The sequence below is a fragment of the Brassica napus genome, chromosome A2, assembly GCF_020379485.1.
Source record: "Brassica napus cultivar Da-Ae chromosome A2, Da-Ae, whole genome shotgun sequence".
NCBI lineage: Eukaryota > Viridiplantae > Streptophyta > Magnoliopsida > Brassicales > Brassicaceae > Brassica > Brassica napus.
Window position 1 is genome coordinate 3,099,808 of NC_063435.1, and position 17,244 is coordinate 3,117,051.

General features: G+C 32.4%; 4 protein-coding genes across 5 annotated transcripts; 2 read left to right on the forward strand and 2 right to left on the reverse strand.

Moving 5' to 3' along the window:
* The first annotated feature begins 1,665 nt into the window (after positions 1-1,665).
* Positions 1,666-4,535, forward strand: LOC106425754 (protein DETOXIFICATION 52-like). Its single transcript, XM_048749582.1, has one exon. The coding sequence runs from the start codon at positions 2,112-2,114 to the stop codon at positions 3,636-3,638; it is 1,527 nt and encodes a 508-aa protein (XP_048605539.1). The 5' UTR covers positions 1,666-2,111; the 3' UTR covers positions 3,639-4,535.
* Positions 4,464-9,915, reverse strand: LOC106425780 (pseudo histidine-containing phosphotransfer protein 2-like). 2 transcript variants are annotated; one of them, XM_022707779.2, is made up of 6 exons: positions 7,228-9,915; positions 6,822-6,952; positions 5,014-5,082; positions 4,856-4,927; positions 4,670-4,742; positions 4,464-4,559 (listed from the first exon to the last, which is right to left on the reverse strand). In XM_022707779.2, the coding sequence occupies exons 1-6, from the start codon at positions 7,369-7,371 to the stop codon at positions 4,485-4,487; spliced, it is 564 nt and encodes a 187-aa protein (XP_022563500.1). In that variant the 5' UTR covers positions 7,372-9,915; the 3' UTR covers positions 4,464-4,484. The 2 variants fall into 2 exon arrangements, with proteins under 2 accessions (XP_022563500.1, XP_022563504.1); XM_022707783.2 differs by having other exon boundaries at positions 4,464-4,532; positions 7,228-9,907.
* Positions 9,916-12,006: 2,091 nt separating this feature from the next.
* On the forward strand, positions 12,007-14,831 carry LOC106425693 (probable pectinesterase 53). The gene is made up of 5 exons (XM_013866407.3): positions 12,007-12,488; positions 13,277-13,466; positions 13,564-13,770; positions 14,012-14,247; positions 14,588-14,831. The coding sequence occupies exons 1-5, from the start codon at positions 12,121-12,123 to the stop codon at positions 14,733-14,735; spliced, it is 1,149 nt and encodes a 382-aa protein (XP_013721861.1). The 5' UTR covers positions 12,007-12,120; the 3' UTR covers positions 14,736-14,831.
* Positions 14,832-15,673: 842 nt separating this feature from the next.
* LOC106425827 (mitochondrial dicarboxylate/tricarboxylate transporter DTC-like) lies at positions 15,674-17,238 on the reverse strand. Its single transcript, XM_048749605.1, has 4 exons — positions 17,222-17,238; positions 16,792-17,153; positions 16,082-16,296; positions 15,674-15,988 (listed from the first exon to the last, which is right to left on the reverse strand). The coding sequence occupies exons 2-4, from the start codon at positions 17,150-17,152 to the stop codon at positions 15,932-15,934; spliced, it is 633 nt and encodes a 210-aa protein (XP_048605562.1). The 5' UTR covers position 17,153; positions 17,222-17,238; the 3' UTR covers positions 15,674-15,931.
* Positions 17,239-17,244: the final 6 nt, after the last annotated feature.

The window sequence follows — 17,244 nt, forward strand, 5'->3', positions numbered from 1 at the left end:
ATTTTTATTTTTGATAAAAAGGTGCAAGCTTAGTTACAATGGTATATCATAGAGGGGGGACCATAGGAAAGATAAATATATGTTTGAAGTAACAAAAGCTACTTGAACGATCTTGAATTCATAATTTAATGAGAGAGGGATGTATCATCTTAAAAAATAATGATAATTATTACTGAGATAAGCAATGATATTTTTGTATACTTATACATATATATAATCTTAGAATCTCAAGTTGAGAAACCTTCATTGGAGGTGAGGTGCTCTGATGGTGATAAATGTTAAGGATATCGATTACATTTCACCAAGTATAAACACACATAGGTACCTTAGAAAATTAAGTATATAGTTAAAAATTATATATGTTACCGATATCGATTACATTTCACCATGTATAAGAGTAAAAACGCATAGGTAATTTAGAAAATAAAGTATATATTTAAAAATATATACTTAAACCAAAAGTTTGATTAAGGGTTAATTAATATTTCTATACTATTAGGTCCGAGTTTTGAGTCAAGAGAAAACGAATTATGCAAATTAATGGGAGAAAAACTATAAGAGATTTTTATCATGGTGCAAGAAATACTGTGAAAGTGTAGATCCCATAGGACAACTCTCAGTGCTAAAAATGGTGCAGTAATCCTCATAAAGAAAAATTGTCGGATTTAAAATCGCATGTAATATTTCTCATAGTTTATAATAACATAATTAACCTGTTTTAAAAAAAAAAAACTAAAAGGAAATATGTATATATTAAAAAGATAAATTAAAAATTAGTAACTAAGATGATCACAATAAATTATAAATCTTTGCTATATATGAGATATAATATGTTTATAAAACATAATTGGTGTATATCTAGATGACTAGCTCATGTGTATATCAAACAGTTTAATTTATATACATTGTTTGGCAATCGTTGATGAGTTCGTTCCCCACAAGAGAAATCTCAAGAAAATGAGAAATGAACACAAGCCTCAGAATGATGATGTATTTTGGATATGAGATTGTCGGAAACCCAACATAGAAAAGATTCACGATGAGGGTATCCCGTGTGTACGCTATTTAACGGTAAAACAAAGATAGGAGAGGTTTCAATAGAAGAAGAAAATAAAACATTTTATTAAGACTATCTCTGATTTAACTCTATTTTATGTATTTTTTTAAAAATAGAATAACTTTATTATAGATGTAGATATGCTTCAATAGAAGGAGAAAATACAGAGGAATGTTACATTTTTACTTTCTTTTTAAAATTACTCTATTTTACAGAGAGAAAAAAAGAGTTGAATTAGATATACCCCAAGTATTGACATTGTTTTCATATGTAACAACTAGTTGAGAAATAAATCTTGACACTTAAATCCGAAGTTGACTATTTGCAGGTGTCTTATTATATTATGAGTGAAAAATTCAATTCTAACTTTCCTCATCTTTGATATTATGTGGATTCAGATAAACCTTTAAGGTGTGTGTCTTTGTGCATGTTTCAGTAATATAACCAGTACATAATATAATGTCAATATATAAATTTGGTACTATGTGGTTTTTGTTATACCACAATATATACATAGCCGGCCTTGAGATTTTGGAGGTATGTGGCTGTGTCTATGTAAAAAAGAAAAATTGAGAATATTCATATGTATTTTTTTTTTAAAAAAAATTAGAGGCATGTTGCAAATGTTTCACTACGCATTCCTCGGGGCCGGCCCTTATATAAGTTATTGAAAACTGATCAGCACACATAGAATATTGTTTGCGGCTGTAATCTACATTAACAATATCAGTTTCAGGGGTTACATACTCCCGCGCAGCTCGGTATATATATAATAGGGACCACTTACACTCCTACAAATCATACATATTTTTAAATATATAAAATAATAAACAGCGGCTAATAATAATGTTCGTCAATTAAATAACTATTTGACTTTTTATTTTAATTGAAGAAAATCCACTGCACATATATTTGAACCGTTCTTGTTAAGACGTGGACACGTTTAGGTCTACTTCTGTACTATATATAGAACCAGAAAAAGTTATGCTTCAGACATCGGCAAATAATCTTATCTACAAACTCAAAATCGTCTTGTGTTTCATTTCACATAGCAATGGAAACCTCAAACATCACCAGTCACACAAATCTTCTATCGAAAATAGACCTAGAAAAGCAAAACCCTAACCACATTGTCCCAACAATCTCTGAACTTAAAACAGAAGCAAAGTCTCTCTTCTCCTTAGCCTTCCCCACGATCCTCGCCGCGCTCATCCTCTATGCTCGCTCAGCCATCTCGATGCTCTTCCTCGGTCATATCGGCGAACTAGAACTCGCTGGTGGCTCCTTAGCCATTGCCTTCGCAAACATCACTGGATACTCAGTTCTTGCAGGCCTTGCACTCGGCATGGACCCACTTTGCTCCCAAGCCTTTGGAGCCGGCAAGCCAACACTCCTCTCATTAACTCTTCAAAGAACCGTGCTCTTCTTGCTCACTAGCTCTCTTGTAATCGTCGCTCTATGGCTCAACCTAGGGAACATCATGATCTCTCTCCATCAAGATCCAAGTATCGCATCGTTGGCTCAAACATATATCCTATTCTCTATTCCTGACTTGCTCACCAACTCTATTCTTAACCCTCTTCGTATATACCTTCGAGCACAAGGCATCACAAGTCCACTAACTATTGCAATGCTCGCCGGCACCATCTTCCACATACCGATGAACTTTCTCCTAGTTTCTTACCTTGGATTGGGTTTCATCGGTGTCTCAATGGCTGCAGCCGCTTCAAATCTTTTTGTTGTCGTGTTCCTTGTGGCCTACGTTTGGGTCAAAGGTCTACACGAGCCAACGTGGACCCGCCCTAGCTCAGAATGTTTTAAAGACTGGGGCCCACTGGTTAGTCTGGCAATACCGAGCTGCGTGGGAGTGTGTCTAGAGTGGTGGTGGTACGAGATCATGACCGTTCTTTGTGGTTTGCTCATTAACCCTCAAACTCCAGTTGCGGCTATGGGCATTCTTATCCAAACGACGTCCTTGCTTTACATTTTCCCATCGTCTCTAGGGTTTGCAGTCTCTACCCGCGTAGGTAACGAACTTGGGTCAAACCGACCACACACGGCTAGGCTATCAGCCATTGTGGCCGTTACCTTTGCTGGAGTAATGGGCATGACGGCCTCTGCGTTTGCTTGGGGTGTAAGCGACGTATGGGGAAGGATTTTCACTAACGATTTTGATATCATCCGGCTAACCGCAGCTGCGCTGCCGATTCTCGGGCTCTGCGAGCTCGGGAACTGCCCGCAAACAGTAGGTTGCGGGGTTGTTAGAGGCACTGCTCGGCCGTCTAAAGCTGCCAACATAAACCTAGGTGCGTTTTACCTTGTCGGAACGCCTGTAGCTGTTGGGCTAACGTTTTGGGCCGGGTATGGATTTTGCGGGCTTTGGATAGGTCTTTTCGCGGCGCAGATATGTTGTGCTGCTATGATGCTTTATGTCGTGGCCACTACAGATTGGGAGGGAGAAGCGATGAGAGCTAGAAAGCTTACGTGCAGTGAAAGCGTCGATGTGGTGATTACAACGCAAAGTAACGGTGATTTAACGGAACCACTAGTTTACGTTGTCACCGTCGCTGCTGACAACTAATCGAATGCTTTGGGTTTTCTTATTCTTTTCTTTTTTTGACTTGGAATGATCGTTCCTTTTGGGGTGGGTATTTTGATAATTTGTAATTTTTTGGTGAGAAAGAAAACGAAAAATTATAATAACTATTTTTCTCCCCAAAGTAACTTTGTCCTAATATATGTAGTTTTGTAATGTATGTCATTTTGAAAGAAAAAAAGGCATGTGTAACCGGTTAATGATCTAAAATTCAAATAAGGATAAAAAACTAGTTGTACAACGCTTACATCTCACACTATATAATTATTTACAGTAGACTATATTTCCAACTTTTAATTTTGAGATGTTAAAGTTTTTTTTGATTAAATTAAAAAAGTTTTTCATGTCATGGATTTGCAACCAATCATGTGAAGTCCGATGAAAAATATCACCAAATACAGTTTTAAAATTGTTATCTAATCGAAATAAATAATTGTTTTATTATGCGTCAGAACATAAGGTAACATATATAAGATTAAGAAAAAATATATAACATTTTAAAATTAACAATAAAAATTTATTTTGATTATTTTTTTTTTGTTAAATTCATGTCATGGATTTGCAACCAATCATGTGAAGTCCGATGCAAAATATTACTAAATTAAGTTTTAAAATTGTTATCTAATCGAAATAAATAATTATTTTATTATGCATCAGAACCTAAGGTAACATATATAAGATTGAAACACAAATATAACATTTTAAAATTAACAATAATTATAACTAGAATTGATCAGTGGTTGGGTTTGGACAGTTGGAATTTTTTTTTTTGGGTAGAAACAGGTGGAATGTTTGTTGTGCAAACCAAACTACATGGCTTACATGATGTCTTTAGCTTGAGTTCACAGCTTGTTCTGTTGGACCAGCTCGTCTCATCAACTGGCAAAGAAAAGAATAAGCTAAGAACTAGATCCAGTTCCGGATCATATATGAAAGTTTATTTTAGTTGAATATCGCATAATTCGAGCATAAAATCATCTGTTGCAAGAATCATTTTAATTTGCAATTTTATATACCTGAAAATATGTCTCAAACTTTGCGCGGAGTTCACTGTGCTCCTTCTTAATACGACGCACTGCTTCTTTCATTCTTGAAAGTGAAAATATTATTTATGAAATAGTTTCGATCATTATATCTCATGGCTAAAATGAAGCTTTGTATGTAAAATAATTGAATAATCAAAATGAAAAGAACGTACTTACCCTTCTACATTGCCAGCTTGGAGAAGTATGTTTGCCTTCTCAAGTTCATTGTTAATTTTGATGGCACCGATGCTGAGAGAAAAGAAAAGTCAGCATTTATATTTCAATGTAAATTTTGTATTTAGTTTTAAAACCACATTGCAAAATAAAACACTAGCCTGGCGCTGCTGCTTTTTAACCGATTAATGCATTTGGTAATCTTGGGTAGCTCTATTGGCTCCCGCGCCCTGTTTAAAATATAATCAACATAACTTTAAAAAAGTACCAAATTATAGCCAAGGTCAATCTAATATATTAAAACATAAGTTATGACTTCTTTTCATGTGTGATTTTTTTAGTTTGGACCATTTCTAAAAAATATCATATTTTACATAAGTTCATTATTATATCTTTCAATATCTTTATCTTTTTATTGAAATACAAATGAATGTATTTAAAATGTTCTAACAAAATCTTTTTAAAATCTTCTTAGAATATTTTTATATTTACTTTCGAAAATTAGTTAGTTTTAATTTAAATTATCATAAAATATAATTAGAAATAAAAATTGAATATAGTTTTGATTTATAAACAAAAATTTAAATAAAATGAAATTAATTAATTTCAAAAATACATTTACTAATAATTTTTAAAGATTTTGTTAGAAATAAATATTTATTTCTATTTTAATTTTTTTCAAATTTTTTTTAATAAAATAAAAATCATGATTTTTTGATGAGTGATATTTTTATTTGGACCATCATTTAAATTTTCAGTTAAATGTATATCACTAATGCTAATATATATAATATTTTTAACTACTTTAATTATAATATCTTTTATATCTTTTATTTAAAAAAATTAAAATTCTAACAAATCTCTTGAAAAAGATGATAATAAGATCTTAATTGTCATAAATTGAATATAAATATTTTCAACTAATTTAGTAATTAGTAATGAAATGTTACTACAAGAATAAAATTATATCCTATTTTATCAATTTTATAATAATATCTATCATTTTAAAATAAAAACGTTATATTGATCAAAATATGATAAAATTATTTTAAATTGATAAGTTAACATATTTTATTTTCTAAAATATAAGATATTTATGCTAAAAATATAATATGTTGGTAGAACGGGTTAATATTAGTAAACTATATAATACATGTATAAAAATTTATCTTATTTTAAAGTTTTTAATATACAGTAATTTATTATATAAAATTAATAAACATTAAAAATTACTAAAAAAATCTAGCGATTTGAATTACGGATCAAGATTATAATAAATTAAATACGAAATTGTTTTCATATATGTTGTTTCATGCATTAAAAAAATTAGTTTCGTAATCAAACGCAAATTCAATTGGACAAATATATAATAAGCAACATATATATGTGATGATTTTAATTTACAGCATGAAAACTATAAAATTATTATATTTGGTATAATTATACAAACATTTAAATATGTGAGTAACATTAAAAATATATAATAATTATCTAAAACAAATATCTATATATATAAATGTGAAAATATATATCCGCAACGGTTGTGCGGGTGAAAATCTAGTTTAACCATATATTTAACGTAAAAGGTTTAGTGAATGGACAAACACTAGAATTTAAAAAACATGACTGCATCCATTGCATCAAGTTATTGTCAAATGATTTTGATCTGAATTTCATTGATATACAAATATAGAAACCCAAACATAAGTAGAAAAAGATGTTATAAAAACTTATAAACAAGAGTTGTTTTACTTCGTATAAAAAATTATACGTAGAGTGTGTCCTCGATCTTGCAGTTGGGCATCTACGTACTCTTAACTCAATATAGGTTTTACAGAATTTACATCCCCACACAAATATACACAGATCCAACTCTACATTTACTTCGAACATTATATAAAAATCAATATTGATGCATTCCATGATTATATCAAGCGGATTTTGATAAGCAAAGAGATAGGAGACTCACAATTCATGCTCCAAAGCAGCAATAACATTGGGGGAATCTCTGAAATAGAGAGTTATTATTTCTACAATAAAATAAGGGCTTGAGTCTTTCTCCAATGCTTCTATCTGAGTATACTGACAATTGAGGTAGCCCTGCGTCAATATTTTTCAGAAAATTTAGACAAGATTTCTAATAAATGATGAAACGAATTTTTGATATTTTCAACAGCAACTTTTCAATATATTTTTTTTTTTTTGTAAAAGATCAACTTTTCAATATTGTTATTTTAACAAAGAGCTAATGGTGACGCTATCAGTAGATGTTAAAATGTAAAAATTACTGGATTGTTTTTTTTCAAATGAAAATAACTTGGAATGTTATGCGTTCAATAGACGTTTATATGCTCATTAGATTGAAATATACTAACCTCGTTAAAGAAAGATTGTCTCATCTCTTGAAGTTTTAGATGTAGGGCTTTTAAATCCATTGAATATAATATAAAATTATATGTTGGAAATAAGTTTTTCTGAAATACAGAAGAATGGTATAGGGTAAAGAGTGAAATATGCATGTACTTCCACCTACACAAATCTATATATTTATACAGCTAAAAAATGAAAGCATAAAATTGTAAATTAATGAAACAAATCTTGCAACCTCTTGTTTATCTAGATTTGCAAGAAAATAAAGAAAAAGTGTATGTAGTTGAAGCAAAGCAGGTGATTTTGTAGGATTGCTTAGTATCACATTAGATTTTTTTAGTAGAATGTCTATTTAAAGATTTTATATGGATTTGAAAATCTAAATAAAATTATGCACTATTGAATTACTGATTTTAACTTCCTTAGTAAATTTATATAATCTTTTTTTTGTGATGAAATATTGATTTAAATCACGTTTTATTGAATACAACTTCATAGTGAATTTGATTATATTTTTAACAAATAACCAAGTAAAGAAAAATTAAATTTTAAAAATTACAATTTAATTTTTTTTAAATCACATGTTATATTTTTAAAAAATTAAATATATATTTTATAGTTTTTTAAACTTTGTATATATTATTCAAATCGGTTAAAATACATAATCTGGAAACAATAGTTGAACCTAGGTGTAATGGTTCTATAAATCTGAAGTTTCAAGAAAGCCTGATACCAAATCTTGAAAAGTAAATATATAATCTGGAAACAATAAATGTTAAGAAACCTTGGTTCAAAAGACTATAATTCTTTCAAGAAAATACTAGAATTCTTTCTTTAGATGAAAGACAATGTGATAAAACGATTTAAATTGTTTTGCCGCTAACGTGTAAGAGCATCAGCGCCGGTGTATGATAATTGAGCCTCTCAACAAAACTAAAATATTATGGTTTAACTTTATAATTTTATCTATTTATCTTTTGAATAATTTGAGCAATTGAAAGTTGATACACGGAGAAAAATATTTTATGTTGAGACTTTAGTTTCTTGAAGACCAATCGATTCTTCCCTCTTTTCTTTTTACATTTATTTTTTATTTTATTTTAAATCACGAGAGACTGGGAAATATGAACCGCTGCTGCGCATGTCCTAAGACCATGATTAACTTCAATTTCTTAATTGAGGTTCTTAAATTTGGTTAAGAGATGCTTCTTAGATTTTCCTAGATTTTAACTAAAAAAAGCTAAGAACTGTCTCTTAAATAAGAGATATAAAAACTGTCTCTTAATCGAAAAATGTAAAAAAAAAAAAAATGTCAAATCATGAATTAAAAATCTCGATTAAGAAACCAGATTTAATAATGCAAGGATTAGTTTCAAATCATGAGATTCTCTGGTGGTACCGTAGAAGTCTCGATGTCGTGCAAATTTGCTTACAAAAGATTAGTTTTATACAATAGATTTTCGTCAGTGGTTTACAGATCAATTAAATGTAGTTTCTGAAAATGTTGATACTGAAATGGAAGATGAATGTACTTTTAGACTTCTAGACCCAGGAAAGTCCATACTTTTGTCAACTTCTAGACTCATGATTTCTGTTTCAGAGCATATGCGATCAAAATGTGCATGTAGGTATTTGCCATTTTTATCAACTGCTAAATATTAAAATATTATTTACAATTCCATTTCAGATCTATGCTTGTTCAACCTGAACATTTGCAAAAAAAAAAAGTAAATTAATATTTATAGACTTTATTTTTTGGAATAGTTTTATTTTGTCATTCTTAAGTTCTTTCAAAAGTTCCTTTTTAATCTTTAAATGGTGTTATTTTGTGCATTCGATTAAAAAAGTGGTGTTGTTGTGTGCATTTATCTTCTTTAATTGTTCTAAGAGCTGTACACTGTAATGAATTTTATTTATATATTAAACCTTTGATTTACAAAACATCGTTATTATTAAAATATGTATACAGTAAGTAAATAAAATTTATAGATTTGACGAATAAAACTATTTGTGCATATTGTATATGGTTGTTGGTGAATTGAAGTTCCAGATTTGATGAGATCTAACGTAGGAAATAAAGAACCATGAGAAATAACACTTTTGAGCAGAGGTTTCGCTTGAGTGTTTAAGGAAATAATATCAAGAAGATAAAAAGAAATTTAGATAGATTATTTTGATCAAATTGAGTTTTGACAATAGTTATGCTATTTTTTTTTTAAATGCTATTTTATATAAAGACAATAAGAGTCATTTTAGATGAATCAAATCATCATTCACCTACGCTGCAACGTCATATGGCTATTCTATTAAATATTTGAGTTCCCTGCCTTTTTCTTTAACACAAGTTCCATGCCTATAGAGGACAAGATTTCTCATAGTTTTATTTATATAGTTCGTGAATCAAATAGTATAAAAAATAAACAAGCATTGATGGATACAAAACAACAGTCCACGAGAAGAGTGTTGTCCCTACCAGAAGCCAACAAGAAAGGAAATAAGAGAGAGTCACGGGCACTGAAAGACAATATCAATTGATAGAATAAAGTGCCACCTTAATTGTGTGCACAGAACTTTTCGTGTTTCTATACATCAGAATCTCTCAGTGGACTAATCACCAATATCACCCTTGCAATATAATTTATCTTCAGTCCATTATTGTTTTAGGATGGTGGCAGCATGCGGGTTTGGTACGCAGCTAGGAAAATAACGGAAAGAATGTTATCTACGTCGATGTGTTAAAGCATCCACAGCGATATATGAAACTTTTCTTTAGGTTTTATTTAAGTAGATAGTGCTATATATACACCGTTATGTTTACTGGTATGATTTAAACCATATCACATGAAACCAAAGAAACATTTGTTAGTTTTAATTTGTTAAAAATCAAAATCATCATAATTCTTTTGGGAGCTTTGTAGAAATAGCAGTATCTCAAATCAATTGGTAAATAAAACACTTCTTTTACAAATGTCGAACAACATTTCTGTTGGGAGTCTTATAATAAATAGAAGCATACACAATAAATACTTTAAAAAAGAAATACAAATTCTGCAATAGTTACACACAAAAAACTATTAGTTCCCTAATATTTAGTAAATATATACAAGTAAATAAATTTACATATAATTTATTAATTAAATGAAGAAATACATAAAAGAAATATAATTAAGTAATCAATCCCTTAAAATGTATATAAGTCAGCCCAATCTTTAACAATTGTTGACAACCCATCGTCTTTAACCATTAAAAGCATCAGCAGTGGTTTAGTTTCTCAATTAGTATATTAGACATAAAATAATAACATAATTGAGCACTTTCATTAAAATTTAAATAGGAAAAAACTAACTTTATTATGTGATGACACATAGCAAAACAGTCTCTCGTATTCTCCTCAATCTTTTTTTTAAAAAGAGGTGTTTCTCTCCATCTCTCTTACTATCTATCTTCTTTCTCTCTTCTTTTGTATGTTGGTGGCTAAGGCCATTTCCAACAGCAAAATGTGATAGAGTATCTAACAAACAAAAGAATTGAAAGAAATGAAAAAAAATAGGAGAGAGATTAACAATCGATTCTTAAAACACATTCTACAAAATCCTCATGGGAACTTTTCTGTTTATGTATTATTATTACGAACATCCATGAATTAAGCAAGAATACAATAGAGAACAAAACGTATTGAGGCAAATACTCGTTTAGGATTTTTTATTATTGTGTGAATTAATTATCTTACAAATATTTAGACCCATATTTATAGCAGTCTCAAAAAAAATGATTTCTTTTTTCCTTTAGGTATACATACTTATTTAAAAAAAAAAATTCCTAAATCTAAAAGACATGAGTGTTGGACTTTTACTAATGCACAGAGATTTAAGACACATACATGCAATCGTTATTAAAAATTTTAATGTAAAATTAAACTGTATTAAAATAATTATTATTTAGGGCTAAGGATCTAAAAATAAAAAACTAACCGATAAACTTGCTCTAAAAATTGATGTTTTCACTTATTCGTAAAATAAAGTAATAAATGAAAGTTGTAAAAAATTAAGAAAAAATATATCCTAAAATGGATTAAACATCCAAAATAGTAAAACTTTCAATACATATTTAAAATAGATTAACTTAATAATAAAATTACAATTTCATTCCAGTTACAGATTTGATTAGACCTTCATGCATAGCTAATCGTACAACTACTCAAAGAAACTGTGTGAGATACTCTCACTGCAACTACTTTTTAGTGTCCATGTTAGCTTCATATTTATGTTAGTTTCCATCTCATCAATGAACTTAACTTTTGCTCATGTTCAACACCTCTTTCTTTTTTTTTGTTCACCATTACACAGTTGATGCAACTTTCATTGACAACATAGAGTCTCTTTTTCTTTGCATAAAATTGAATTCACATATGATACATAACTCGTGATTTCCTTTTGTCTTGACAGTATACAGTATAGTAAATAAGAATGAGTGTCATATAAATGTGGGCTAATTCTCTTTTTCATTTTTGGTTTGTTTTTCCCTTTATGTGCTGAGTTTTTTTTTTTTTTTTGCTAAATTGTGCTGAGTTTCTACAGCTTAATAATAGAATCTCTTTATTATAAGAAAAAAATAATCTCTTTATTTTTTTAATTTGGCATTTTGCCAGGCTTCTCATTCTACGTGGATGTGACATGGAACCGCCCCGTGACCTCTTCCCTTCTGTCACTTTCCACCTAATTCCATTACCGAAGAACCAAACACTCCACCACCTCTAAATAACATACACATACATGTATATATACATATACATATTGAGAAATCACATAAGCCATATATCACTGGCCGTACTTTGTATCTTTGGCGAAACCTATAATTAAAACAAAGAAAAACCTAATATATTGATTCTTGTCGTATAGATGCCCAAATTAAATTCATCACAAGCTCCCATATTGTTTTTCCTTATTCTCGTTATTCTACTTTGTTCAACGCAAACACAATGCCACACCAAAGGTCTACGATTACGACCAAGAAACCAGAAGAATGTGAACACGACGAGTCAGAGACAAAACCCTGAAGAGGAATTCATGAAATGGGTCAGATTCGTTGGGAGCCTTAAACACTCGGTGTTCAAGGCAGCCGAGAACAAACTCTTCCCTTCATATACACTCACTGTCCATAAGAATCAGAATAAAGGTGACTTCACTAATATCCAAGACGCCATTGATTCTCTTCCTCTCATCAACCTCGTTCGTGTCGTCATCAAAGTTCATGCTGGAGTTTTCAAGTAAGTAGAAGTTTTTCATTGTTTTTTAAAATAACAGCTCTTTATATCAGGTGAATAGTACGAGTTTTGGTGTAATTACTGTTTACTCAAAACATATATTGGACGATCTTTTTTGTTATTATATAGATAAAGAAATCAATTGTGTGGTACATTTTGCAATTGATGAAAACCAAATTGGTACCACATCTTTAGCTTTATCTTCATTTAAAAAAATATATATATATGTGGATGTAACTATATTCCGACAACCTGGACCGTAGATTCTGGAGTTTGTCTATTAAGAGCATCTGCATTAGTGAACTCTATGGGGAGTTCACACAGTTTTTGAAAAAAAAAAATATTAAAATAAACAAAAGCAATGAACCTGCCTCTTGGGAGTTCACTGCACTGAATCCGGATCATAACTGTAGCGCAGGTTCCACGACACGTGGCGGCCCGCGATTGGTCCGATTAAAAATGCTCTAACATTTTGCAGTTTTGCAATTTGTTTTGGCTCTATTTATGAAATGATAACATATCTTTTCCTTTCGTCTTGCATTTGCATGAGCCAAAACTAATAATAAATCTGAAAGAGTCTAAACACCTATTGCCAATAAAGAGGTGTAGCCATCTCTCTCAAAATCAACACTATAAGAATCACGTGAAACCAAGAACTTTGTAATACGCCTCAAAGGTTGGATTTATTTGTATTATATGTAACAAATTGATTTATTTGCTATAGCTATTTTTTTTAGATTTGTAATTAAATTGAGAAAATATAATAACACTGAAAGGGGAAATGGGTGTAGGGAGAAGGTGAACATACCCCCAATGAAGTCATTCGTAACAATAGAAGGAGAAGGAGCAGAGACAACAATAGTGGAATGGGGAGACACAGCACAAACACCTGACACAAAAGGCAATCCCATGGGCACCTTCAACTCTGCTTCTTTCGCCGTGAACTCACCTTTCTTTGTCGCTAAGAACATCACTTTCAAGGTAACTTGCAACCATTACCATAATTGTTGTGTTCAATTTCATTTGGTTGGATAAGTTTTGAAGCCCTATTTGCGGTCTTATTCTTATATGTATGTAGAACACGACCCCGGTCCCTTTGCCAGGCGCGGTTGGGAAACAGGCCGTGGCATTGAGGGTGTCAGCGGACAATGCTGCATTTTTCGGCTGTAAAATGCTTGGTGCTCAAGACACTCTCTATGATCATTCAGGAAGGCATTATTACAAAGACTGTTACATTGAGGGATCTGTTGATTTCATCTTTGGCAATGCCCTTTCTCTCTATGAGGTAAACATTCTCATCTAAACATGATCGAGATTTTGTGGCTATAAACGATTTAGTAATAATATTAATATATTTTAAAATTATTTAAGGGCATTATAACTTGTGTATACGGGCCCTGCACCTACGATCCCGCATAGCTATCCCCATTTACGTACATTGTGGTCTATGTTGCTGAACATTCTCAACACTTCTGTAAATAACATAAGTAGATTGGTTCTTGCTCTAAAAATTGGTGTTTAATTAGGGATGTCACGTGCATGCAATAGCGGATAAGCTAGGAGCAGTGACGGCGCAAGGGAGGGGCAGTGTGCTAGAGGACACAGGATTCTCGTTCGTTAACTGTAAGGTGACAGGGACAGGAGTTTTGTACCTTGGAAGGGCATGGGGTCCTTTCTCAAGAGTCGTCTTTGCTTACACGTATATGGATAATATCATCCTCCCTAGAGGCTGGTACAATTGGGGTGACCCTTCACGTGAGATGTACGTATACTTTACTTCCCTTTCACCTCACTACTTTTTTTTCGTTAAATCACATAGAACCAGACAATGTAATGATTATATGATCATATCAGTGAGCTTCTAAGATAAAGTTTCTTGAAACACTAAAACTAATGGACTAAAACACGGATTGAACCTGAAGCTTAACCAGCTGAGAGAATATATCATTAGTAGATATTGAAGCTTAAGGTCAATAACATAGGTGTGCATAAGTGTATATAGTCTAGTCTAGAATTTCCTGTACTCAAAAATGCTTTCATACGGCATCAAACATGATCGCCATAAGCATATAAAAATGAAAATGTGAAAATGTGTGATGCAGGACGGTGTTCTATGGTCAGTACAAGTGCACTGGAGAAGGAGCAAACTATGCAGGAAGGGTGGCTTGGGCAAAAGAGCTCACCGACGATGAAGCTAAACCTTTTATTTCTCTTACCTTTATCGACGGCTCTGAATGGATCAAAGTCTAACCATTACTCTCTTTTTCTTCCTAGTTAATAGTATAATGTACATTTTCCCTTATATTATATTTTCTAATAAGAATAATTCACAAACTTAATTACGCACATCCCACATCTTCTGTTCATCTTCTTTCTTTCTTTTGTCAACTTTTGTTCATCTTCTTTATTTGGTTTAAGTTGGATATACATGCATTAACAAAAAGGAAAACCACTTGATAAAATATTACTCTCAGTTTATTGTCAAGTCATGTCGGAAGCGTACTTGGGTAAAAACATGTCACTTTCCTTTGTAATTTAAGGTTTCCCTAGCCTAGTTATCCCAAAAAAAGGGGTTTAATAGATTGTTGTAATGGTATTTGTCAACCTGCATAAACAGAAAAGCTGAGAGTAGCCGCTTTTACCCAAGAAGAAGAAGTTACCATGAGTTCTGATGCATAAGAGACATGTTTTTCTTGAAACTCATGGTAACTTCTTCTTGAAACATATGGTCAGCAAATAGATTGCTGTAATGGTATTTGTCTACATGCATAAACAAAAAAGTGCAGAAGAGGGTAAAGACTAAAGCTTCTTGGGGACTTGTTCAACACGAGATATGGAGAGTGTCTAGAGCTGTAAGACATGCATCAACTGTCTTAAAGGGTGTATTGAGATGATATCAAGAATGCTCTTGTTACTTTGTTCTATCACCAACGTTGAAACATACTCATGACATGTTTTCCTCTGGTTCCTCCACACTGTTCCTCCACAAAGAAGTTGTCTCGAAATAGGCATGTTGCGTTCCCGACAGCTACATGTGTGTGTTGTATTGTAATCGGCAGAGTTTTGGGCGCAGAGTGCTTGTCTGCTGATGTTAATGTTTTGTTTGTGTTTCAAAACGAAATAATGGAGACTCTGCACTAGACCTCATGAATGTAGAAACAAGCTTGTCTTTCAACTTCCACACATCATTAACCAAGTAAATAAAAATATTATTTCGATGCATCAGTAGTTTTGAAGTTACTTAATGGCCAAAAATCTTAAACAAAATTTAAAAAATTTAAAAGTTCACGGACCAATCAACGACGACAAAAAAAAATATCTAAGTCTCAAATAATGCTTCAAGGCATATGTATATTGTTAAAAAGGTAAAAGAACACAATTCCAATTGTGTTTTCGTTCTTCTCGTCTTATTATTGGCTCCGCACTTCACAAGGATGGCTTGAAGATCACATACCAATGGTCTTTTGGAACTTAGTAATCTGGTTCAGGAAGATCCATGTCATCTGCCAAAAAGAAAACACCCGATCATCCACCATCTCAGAGACAAGCCTGAAGTGAGTCTTGAAATAGCATTTTGAAGAAAGGGAGAAACATACCATGACGTGAGGGGCGATCCTGACGCAGTACACAGGGAAACCTGTGTAGAATTTCAGAGGTCCTCCTGATTTTAAGGTCTGCATGGCACAGTCTAGCGAACCCGTGTATGGATATTTACCCTGAGCGTCCGGTTGCATTTTCTGGATCTGAGTCTTGACAAAGTCGAATGGAAGACTGCAAGCGGCAGCACAAAATCCCGAAACAGCACTTGCTCCTGCCCACAAGGGACCCAACAATCACACTCAGACATATAATTTACTTGGTAATACATCACCACAGGACAAAACTGATAAGGTCTTCCCGTTTAACTCTAGTGCAGAACTATTACAGCTAGTTTAGAAAGTTGACCAGAAAAAAAATGTAGTTTTTTCAGCTCAGCAATATACATTACAGTTACTAGAGAGCTGAAGGGTTAAAATGGAGCAAGGAGAATGCATTCGGATCAATTTGGGCAATGGCTGAGAGTTTAGAGATTCCCTTCACTAATGAAGCAAGGAGAATGCATATTCTCTAGTCTAGTTCTATACTAAACTTCATTAAGTGAAACACACAATTGTTTTATGTATGACAACACCACTCGTTGTAAATTGTAAATTTACTGGATGATTATGTGGATCCTTGGCTCTAACTTTTATCTACTTTTATTTGAAGGCGTAGTAGAAAAAAATTATCTTTGTTACTGTATGAGAGACTAGGAAGAGCAGCTTACCTACGACCGTAGAAGTCTCCCCAAGACCGAGATTATCTCTCATGTACTCAGCACTCTGATCATAAGAAGCAAGCATTCCCATGTTCAAAGCCATAGCTCTGACCACAGTGGGACCACAACCTTTCCAAAGCGCCAAAACTCCTTCATCAGCGCTAATACGGTAAAGCGCATGGAAAGCATTGGTATAGTTCCTCCGCTGAGCTAACGGCAAGGTGTTATCAGCTTGCATTCTGATAAGCGCCAAGTCAGCTGGACTACCAACGCAAGCACCAATAGCACCAGCTGTAAGACCACACAGAGCCTTCTGATACAGAGGTAGTGGCTTCCCATCGTTAGCCTCAATTGCTTTTGCAGTCAGCATCCTGATAATTTCATTGATTAGTAGCATAACGCAATAAAGAAACATTCATTTAGATGATATTTAACTTACTTGAAGGATCCAAGACGGGCTGT